At 31.6% G+C, this 10,427-nt stretch overlaps 1 protein-coding gene across 1 annotated transcript in view; it reads right to left on the minus strand.

Moving 5' to 3' along the window:
* The window catches only part of LOC106457838 (nephrin-like), a 154,752-nt gene that overhangs the window by 76,408 nt on the left and 67,917 nt on the right, over positions 1-10,427 (minus strand). The window contains exon 2 of the mRNA XM_022384119.1: positions 9,048-9,185. Within this exon, the coding sequence (XP_022239827.1) occupies positions 9,048-9,185 (138 nt within the window). The remainder of the gene's footprint in view (positions 1-9,047; positions 9,186-10,427) is intronic.

Here is a 10,427-nt window from a genome sequence, read left to right on the forward strand (position 1 = left end):
TTTTGTTTTGATATATAAGTTGTTCGGGTTTTTTCATCTAAAAAAGCGACATTAATTTCTTGACGACCTAATATGTATGGAGTATAAAAGATCCCCAATTGTCGAGCAGAAAAATGTTTCAAATATGGTTTCAGTCTAACCATCCCTCTACATGAAGGTAAGATTGCCCCACGTTCTAAAACATAATTTTTTTTTCTAATTCTGTTAGGAAATTTTATCATAAGATTATAAAGTTAAAGCATTTGTAAAGTGTTCTATACGCAGTAATTATCAGCTTTGTATGAGAATGAATGCTTAACTGTTTAGTTAATCTTATGCATGAAAAATTTATACACTAAATCACTTGTTTGTATTCATAAGTGTTATTAGTGTACTTTATTACTGACAAACCTGCAAATACATATCCCTATTTATAACTTTCAAATGGTTGTATATAACGCCACTTCCTCTATTATGTTCAAGTGTAGTGATATCATAGGTATATATTTAAACTCTCATCACTTATTTTACTTATTTGAACTAATGCGCATTAAAACGTGAACTGTACATAGATATTAAATTATTTCACCCGACGATATGATCTATTATCAAAGCGAAATAAAAAATATCCTTGATTGTGAGCTATAAATTCCTGAACTTTTCATTAAATGAGGCTAAATAGGCTGTTTGGTAAAAGCTATCAAACCAGCTGAGGTAAAAATTTCACTGCACTTGCAAACAAAGAAAGTGATCCATCTTGGCTACATCCTTGGTTTAATCCAAGTGTAGTTTAGATTTATCAAGCTATTCAAACGAGACTTTACATAAGAATGTGTCTGTGTGTGAGCGCACGCCTGTGTAGAGGTATTTTTAAATTAACACAGAATGAATATTTTCTCTAATAACTTGCACACCGATCCAGATAACGTTGTCTTTCCAAAATAAAAAGGAAATCTTAAGCTTTTTTTTCACAGCTAAAATGTCTAATACATTTTGAGGTAAGTCGTACAATATTCTAATCTCTATAGGACAAAATTTAGTTCTTGCATCTTAGCTACATAAGATCCCTGGTTTAATCCAAGTGTAGTTTAGATTTATTCAAACGAGACTTTACATAAGAATGTGTCTGTGTGTGAGCGCGCGCCTGTCTATTTTATTTGTGAATATGATGGTTAAAAATACTAGTCATTAAAATAAAAGACATAATAGTCTGCAGTAAATACCAAGGTGAAATATATTACTATCCCCATGCTTTTATGAACCTTGAAGGATAACATCACAACTAATAATTTTCAAACTAAAAGGCTTCGACTTGGACGTGTTTAGCCTTGCAGTATATATACTCGGTTATCCTATCCGTCGCGTGTTACATTCTGTTGTCACTTTAGAGTGTATTTTTATAGTCAACCATCACGGAGAGATGAGCCTTCATATCCAGTCTTTTGTTAGAGCTCACCAATTAGTTTCTGTTTTAATCTTTTACTTGAGAAGCGAATTATTATCATGTTTTATTAAGTATAGCAGTACTGATATTGTTTCGAGTTTTGGCTTGGAGCATTACTGTTACTAATGTATTAGTATATCTTGAAATTCTAACGAGGCCGTAAACTGTGGCAATGAAAAGCTTTATATGTTCTGGAAAACAAAATTTTTATGCGTAAAAGAGATACTTAATACACCTTACAAATCTTTTTCCAAATTTAATTGCAATTTCATATTACTAACAACGTAATTCCCTACTTGAAGAAAATCTTCCTTCAGAATTTCTGCTTAATTAGGTTTAGGAATGTGATTGGGCATTTTATAAATACTGTTATTAATAGATTTAAAATGACAACCATTAAATTTGTCAAAATATGTACTGTTTATAAAGTGTGAAAATTGTTCATAAGCTTTGATTGAGATAATTGGTTAAGAATGTGTAACATCTGAGTAATTCTATAGACTTACTATAGATACAAAGTTTGTAAAATGTGAAACGAAACTATATCCTGCTCAGCTATTTGCTCGAAATTTTTTAAAGGTTCTTTTGAAATTTCAAAAGATAATTTGTAGTTTCATCTATGCATTAAAGTGACAGTCGCACTTTATAAGTTATTGTTAATATCATTACAATGGTCCGTTTCTATTATGTTTCAGCAGAGAGACATGCTGTTTTTCTGTTGTTTCTTCTTCTTCCAAACACTTTACAATCGACCCCATTCTTTCATTTCTCGGCGGATTGACTTGAGACTTAGTAGAGATATACCTTGATCCAATACACTCTTGAACCCTTTTCATTTTTTCTTGATTCAGATTTTTTTAAGGATTTTATGGGGTCAAAGGTCAAACAATCCAAAAATTATATCTTGCGTTTCTATGCTCTCCTACTTACGGTAATCAAAATGAAAATTGGCACAATTACATATTTTCAAGCATCCAACACATTGACATACAAAAACGTTGGATGTGCCCATTTTCAGTAATTTTAAGGGAAGACAGAACTTACAAAAAAAAGCATAATTTTGAGGATTTTCTTCAGTTACTCGACCATATTTTGACCAGTTTACATGAAGTTTGGTACAAAGATACTTTTCTACAGGTCTTATTCATATATATAACCAGAAAAATGTGGGATATGCCCATCTTTAGCATTTTAGGAGGTCAAAAGGTCACAAAAAGCATAATTTTAGGTTTTTGGTCCATTTCTCGTGGGATTTAGTAGAAAGATACCTTTCGCAGGTTCCAAACAGGTATAGACAATCTTTGTCTTTTGCTCAATTTTTCAGCTAGGAAAGCACAATTTGGGATTTTCATAATCTAATCATGTGTATGGGAATTGGTACGAAAATGCTTTCTTGCATTTCCCAAGTAGTAATATAGATAGTTTTCGAATTTCTGTGTTTTACCAGATTTTTATGGTGTCAAAACTGGCCATATTGGGATTGCGTGGCGGAGACATGTAGTATTCGCCGCAAATGATGACTTCTGTAATTAAAAGACACAAATGAGATATTTCATATGCCGGGCGTGGCATAGTATGCAGGACCCGGATCTGAGGGTCAATGGTTCCAGTTCAATTGCTGGAAAAATCGCGTTTCACACTTCGGAGCCGTGGGTGCATTATAAGGTTAGCAGTCAAATTCCACTCTACGATTAGAGTAGTCCAAAAGTTGACGGTGGGTATTGTTGAAACAAACCAGACCAAAAAAAGAAAGAAAGAAGTTTCATTGAATTTCGGTCCTCTTTTGCGTTTGAATAAAATAAATTATCTCACTAAACTCTGATTGCCCAGGTTTAATACCAGAAACATTACTTGGATTTTATTTCATTTTCAATTTATTAAACCTTTATCTAAGAGTTAAGTTTGTTTTCTACAAATAAATATGTTATTCTACTATTTACGAAAAATGTTGTAGCATGCCCATGGATCTATATCCTTATCCATAGACTTCAACATACTGCTATGACTTTTTAATCTTGGTCTTGAAATAATGTAGTGTTTAAAGAGGGTGATGGATCATGAATACCAAAAATTTTAAGCATTAGGGAGAAAAAAAAGGGGTGCAGGGAAACCTTTATTATCAATTTTGTTGTGATTGTCCAATGTAAATAAACGTCCAATTTGGTGGTGATTAACAAACGGAACCTAAATAAATAATTCACTAAAGAATATCTGTATAGTATAAAGGATACACAAAGTTACAATTATTTTATTTTATACCAGCTCTCAGTATTTCATGTTGAGAGTTTCGTCTCGATTTTTCATGAAGCATTCAGTAACCAAATTTCATAGAGTAATTATATTATGGATCATTTATTTTGTGGTTTTAAGTGCTTATGTATTAAGGTGTTCGTGAATCTATGATAAATATATTTGGCCATTTTGTTTTTTCTTCCACAAATATATGTATAATAATTATATGGAGCGACAACTAGTAATTATGATATCCATATTTTGTCCAGATTATATTACTAACCTCAAAAATAATCCTACATTTGTAAACAAAATATATTTAACCTTTTTTGCTACAAAGTACAAATTTTATCGGTATACAATTTTACACAAAAATACGACATATATTTAACAAAAACGTACAAATGTGGACTGTCTACCACCTAAGTATTCCAGACACGACATAACCGTATTATTTGTCCTTTATAAGTAAGTGTCGTGCTTTCACAGATATTCTGCAACCGATTTTTGTGGACTCACTTGGTTAACTTTCAGCTGTCAATATATTAGTTAAAGAGAAAAAATTGTTTCTTTTTTTTTCAAATTTGCGCAAAACTTCCTAAATTGTTTTAAAATATATATTTCTCAGCCTATTCGCTTTTTTGTTTCGCTATCAGGGCCTAACTTCCTTAATTTAAAGAATGATTTAAGCAGTTTATGTCTCCAAAGGTCATACTGGTTGATGCGAAATTTACCATACTTTAGCATAAGTACATTAAAACTAGTAAAACATTCGTAATCATAATTTAAGTGATTAAAAGTTAAGCATAGCTACCTTTTTTAACAATATGTATTTTTGAAAAATAGTCCCTAGGGGGCAGTAGCAAGTTTATATTGACTCACAACGCTAATATCCGGGGCTAGATTCCTCGCGATAGACAGAGAAATAGCCCTTTGTGTAACTTTTTGCAAATAATTAAAAATAAAATCGCAAACGTCAGGAATGGACTAGAAGTGAGTATCTAGACGTAAGTAAAGTTTGGCATGTTTGGAATGAAATATGTGTCATATAAATAGTAACTGACTTGAAATATGTGCCATATAAGTAGTAACTGACTTGAAATATGTGCCATATAAGTAATAACTGACTTGAAATATTTAGATAATGCATAAGAGCACATTAAAAATAGAGATAATATATGTTGATACATTATACGCAATACAAAATCACGCCACCAAAGATTATCATTGTCAGAATAACAATTGAATAACTTATATATTGGTAAGAATATACCAATTCTTATAACATTTACTAACTGAAATGATCTAGTACTTAGAAAACAGAACATCCAGCCTGCGGAAAATTTAGAGGAAACTGTATTAGACCAGTTCGTTTGAAGAAGCAAATATTAAAATTCCGAATATATTAAAGCTTAAAAAAAACCGCCTATAGACGTCACCTATTTCATTTGCTATATAATTTTATGATGCAGTAACGACATGACTTTTAGCACTTAGCTCCCGTACAGATTATATTGTCAGTGAATAGTGTTTTGTTGTAGCATGTGTTTTAAATTACTCGCAAAGTGCGTACCTAGTTGTGTAAGTTAGTTATTGCAAAAGGAAAGGAATAATTTTCCTGGTAACCTCTTTCACCAACAAAATATAATACAGCAATCGTAATGGGAAACGTATATTACCTGTTGTAGAAACAGCTACCAGTTACTCAACGTGTAAGTTTCTTTACGAAATTGTTTTATTCGGAACCAGATGCTAGAAAAACTAATTTAACTGTTATCAGTAACCATCAATAACCATCAATACCATCAATAACGCAACATAATTACTGTTGGTGCTATTCCTAACGAAAAATTAGTTAACAGGTGCAATGAGGTTCTTAGTTCTTAATAGGTTATATGGGTTTTTACTCATGTGAGCTCAAGAGTAATTTCTTAAATCGTAAAATGAGATATGAAACTTATATTTACTTTGAACTTAAAAAGAAACCATGATTCAAATTATAAACCCCTCTTGTTATTTCATGATTAGAATCCTGTACGGTCACTTAAGTCCTATTATTAATTAGTTAGTATTTTTCATGCTAAACCTAAGAATTAATAAACCACCTGAACAAGCGGTAGGTATTCAGCGACACAATTCACAATAAAAATAGAAAAAAATATAACGAATTCCCATTCGTAGACGTAATGTTTACCAAGACACATAACTTATGTATCTCAAGAGTTTACAAGTAACTCACAGGTAAGGATAAATAACTCGTCTGTACACAATCGCCCCAAGAAAGAGGAAAACACCATTTACAACATTCATTGTGAATGTGGACTCTGATACATTATATAAACAAAGAGGCCAACAGAAGTACGAATCCAGAATCATAATAACCATACAATAATTTACAACAGCAATGTATCAGCAATAGCCTCTCTTGTCAGAAGAACATAGAATAAAATGGAAAAAATAAGAAAATAATCGAATATGAACCATACGCCAGAGAACAAAGATAAAAGAATACTTCTAGATACACCTAACACATAACACACTCAGTCAACCTAGAATAAAAATCAGCAAGACGTGTATATACTTTTTGGAACTTTTCAAATAGTTAACAACGGAAACATAGGATACAAATTAATTAATATCTAATATAAAAATGTCACTAATAATTAATTAGAATTACTTGATCTTAGAGACTGCTTGATATTCGGTTGCCCGGTCACATAGCCTTACCGTAAGTACTTCTTGTGGCATTTGGATTTCAATAATAACACAGGCCTGCGATAGTTTCATTGCCTAGAAATTTTTACATGTTATACAGTAATTCCTGTACGCTAAATCCGAAAATGGTATAAATTTTTCTCCATCGCGTGCATATGTTTTATAAAAGCCATATGTACTTTTACATAAGTGAATCATTTTCATTGAAATCGGGTCGCATTTTGTTATGCTTAAAATGTTGACAACCACTGGCTATAGATTTCTCTAGACCAATCGCGATGTGAGAATCTTATCTATCGTTCTAGAACCAACGAGAAACACACGTTAATAATAAAGAAATGTTCATTGTGGTAAACGAAATAATAATTTGATCTAAGTAAGAGTTTTTTTTTTCTCTTCCCGATTTATAAAAAATCCTTATGTGATAGAAAAAATATGAATATCATTTTCAAAATCTGCGTAGCTGAGTTATGGCAAATCCGTTATTGAAACCAAAACAACTTTTATTAAGTTTAAATTCGCGTGCCTGTGTTATCACTTGTTTTATAAACAATTACAATAGAGTTACATCCAATTCACGCAAAGAAACAAAAGACAGACATATCTCTCTCAGAAACGTTTAAGCTTAAGAACGGAAGTAAAAACCTGATATTGGTTCAGGTAAAGGTTATTCGACAAGTCTGCTCGTTTGGAATTTTTTGTGTTTACGTTTCTCTCCACAATATATTGATAATCACTAATAGTTCTGCATCTTAGTTAATAAATATATTTTTCTTTTACTGTGTTTACTACTATAATACTATCATATTATAATAACACAATATTTATTTTTTAGAAAATAAATTTTAGAGCAGGAAATGATAGTTTTGTTTCTTCTTTCGAAAAATACGTGATCACTTTTGTTAAATGAACAAAAAGTTGACATAAAATTATTAAAAATCGCTGCTGGTGAATTTTCTATTGTATTATCATAATACGCTTTTGTATACACAAATGGTTTGATCTAATAATAATAAGATAACATTTTTGTAAAACCAGGCAAATGGTTAGCGACCATCCATTGCAATACCAACACGTTATTTAAGCGTTTTCTTAAAAATCATATATTCTTTTGGCCTCATAAGTATAGAATGAAATAGCTGTTAGTAATTTTATTAGCTAAAGAAAGTGACTCTCCTACATTAAATGTGAACATATATGTACAAGTACCATCTGAGTGGTCTGTGAGCCGTGTTACACATAAATGTGAGTAATTTAAAGCTGTTCTGATATATAATTATACACAACCTCTAAGAAAGCTCTGCAATGTTTTACTTAATAAAAATCCATTAACGCGGGAGTATTACCTAATTTAGAAATTAATTACCAAATTTGGGTCTTAGTGCAGAAAAGAGAGCACCTCAATCGTGAGTGCTGTATATCAAACATAAAGAAAACTTTTGGGGGGGGGGTTACATTGGGGTGGTAGCTCCGATTATCATTCATTTACATGCCAACCTCTAAATTATTATCTTTTTTTCGGTTTTTAAAAACTGTTAGCCTTGAAAGAAAAGTCAATGTTGTTAATTTTTAAATTAAAGACATATTTCAATACTGTAACTTATTATTTTGCAAATTCTACATCATCCCTGGATTTCAAGTTGACTGAAAACACTTAGCTAAATAATATAAGTAAAGTTTCTCTAGTATAGCTTATTCTAATCCATATCCAAAAACTTAGCCTATTGGGTAACACAATTCCTAAGATTTTGTTTGTTTGTTTTATCAAAGAGAAACAGAATTGGCTATCTGCGCTCTGACGAACAAAGAGAATCGAACCCCGTGTTTTAACGTTGTAATCCAGTGAACTTACTGCTTTGGATTATATTTTCTTATTGTGTTTTCTATCATTATATCTTACAATTACTTGAATTGTCAAAATATCTTTTTTTTTAATAGTGTACATTCAGCGTGGGATTTGTTTGTGACGAATTTCCTGTTCAATAGAGAAATATAACATAACAATAGAATAATGATCCCCGTTTCAAAACTAGTTTCAACGAAGCAATATAAATGTTTTGAAATCGCCTCTCCATAGCCAAGTATGCAACATGTAAACTGTATAAAGAGATTTATTCGAAAGGATATACTACAGCCTTCCAGTTATCTTAACCAATCTAATGTTTCAACCAATACTGATGACAAAATGCAATACATAGGTGTCAGAATATATCTAAAACCATGTATTACAGTACACCAACAATGATTTGGGGTTTGGTCTTTGCTATCTCATATTATGATAGTGATCACTGTGATCTCTTATTTGCCTATATGTTCAATTACATATGTTAAGTAGTTTATATGGTTCTCTCTCTTGGTAAAAGTAATAAAAAAGAACAAAGGTTTGACAACTTATATTTTGCATCAATCATAATCCTCTGCGTACTTGTTAGTAAGGAAAGTTTTTACAATTAAAATTACATTGAAATTAAATTACAAAGCCATTATATTTATTATTCCTAAAGCAGTTGTTTTGATTCTATGTTTTCCCTAATATGCATGCATATTTGACAAATCATAAAGAATGAATTGATATTATAAAATAATATTTTCATTACATTTTGCTTCCATAGAATATTTATAATAAAACGTATAAATATGTTTTGCTTTGATAAATTTACATACAAAATACACTTACCCAAAAGGAAGCCATCTTTACTCCATTGCACTGCTCCTGCCAGATTATTTATCCGGCATTGGAGCATGGCAGTAAGACCTTCAATAACTTCTGTATCAGATGGCTTTACTAAAAAATATTGTTGTTTTGATTCAACTTCTGAAAAGAAAAAGGATTAGAGTGAATGAAGAATGAGTTACAATTTATTTTGGTAAAATTTTCATCGTGCAGTTATTATGGATTATAACATATATCTACAAACTGTTTTCATACGATGCTCAAAAATAAGCTTAAATCATACGTGTTTGCAGGCATACACTATTTAAAAAACCCGAATACAATTTGTTAAATTTGAATTGTTTGTTCTTTTTTTTATTCGAAAAACATTCGTTATACAGCTTTCTGAAAGGAAATTTTTACTTATCTTGTGATTTCCTGTTTTTATACTTATTAATCAATACTCTTAATTCCATCTTCTGGTTTCTTTCATGGGTGCAGCTGTTGCATATATTGCAGTTATATGAACGCAAACTGATTAATTTGCGACATTCAAAAATGTTGCATCTGAAAGCTTAGTATTTATGCAGTTTGCATAATTATCTCAATTCCCTTGGCACAGCAATATGTCTGCGGACTTACAACGCTAAAAACCTGGTTTCGTTACCTGTGGTGGGCAGAGCACAGATAAGCCTATTGTGCAGTTTTGTGTTTAACTTCAACCAAAAAATCCTTAGGCTGTTCCCATATCAAAGAAATAACTTCTTCTTAATATTAGGTCGTCAAGAAATTAATGTTTCTTTTGTTTAGGTAAAAAAAAAACGAACAATATATCAAAACAAAATATTTATTAAATGAAATAATGTCCTGATTAAAGAAATCCCTTAGCTTTGAAGAAAAAAACATGCCGATATCCTCTTTAACACCTTCCACATTTGCATACGTTTTCCCATTAAGACTGTGTTGCAGCGAAAGAAAAATATAGTATTCTGATGGTGCCATATCTGGAGAATAGGGTGGGTGAGGGAGAACTTCCCAACCCAACTTCATAATCTTGTGTTGCATCAAACGTGCCACATGTGGACGTGCATTGTGGTGGAGAAGAACACCTTTCCGATTGACGAGTGAAGGGCGTTCTAGTTGCTGACTATAGATCTCTGCATTAACAGTTCCCTGTGAATTGAGGAGTTCGAAATTAATTACTCCTTTGATGTCTCACCAAATGCAAAGCATCACTTTCTGCAGATGGAGTCAAAGTTTTGGAGTTGGAAGTGGTTATTGTCTAGGACTGAGCCATTGTTTTTGGCGTTTAATATTCGCATAGAGAATCAGTTTTTCATCACTGGTGACAATTCTGTCCAAAAATGGTTCACGCGCATCACGCGCCAAAAGAGACGAAGCAAC

The sequence above is a fragment of the Limulus polyphemus genome, unplaced genomic scaffold (genome assembly GCF_000517525.1).
Source record: "Limulus polyphemus unplaced genomic scaffold, Limulus_polyphemus-2.1.2 Scaffold19, whole genome shotgun sequence".
Classification (NCBI taxonomy): domain Eukaryota; kingdom Metazoa; phylum Arthropoda; class Merostomata; order Xiphosura; family Limulidae; genus Limulus; species Limulus polyphemus.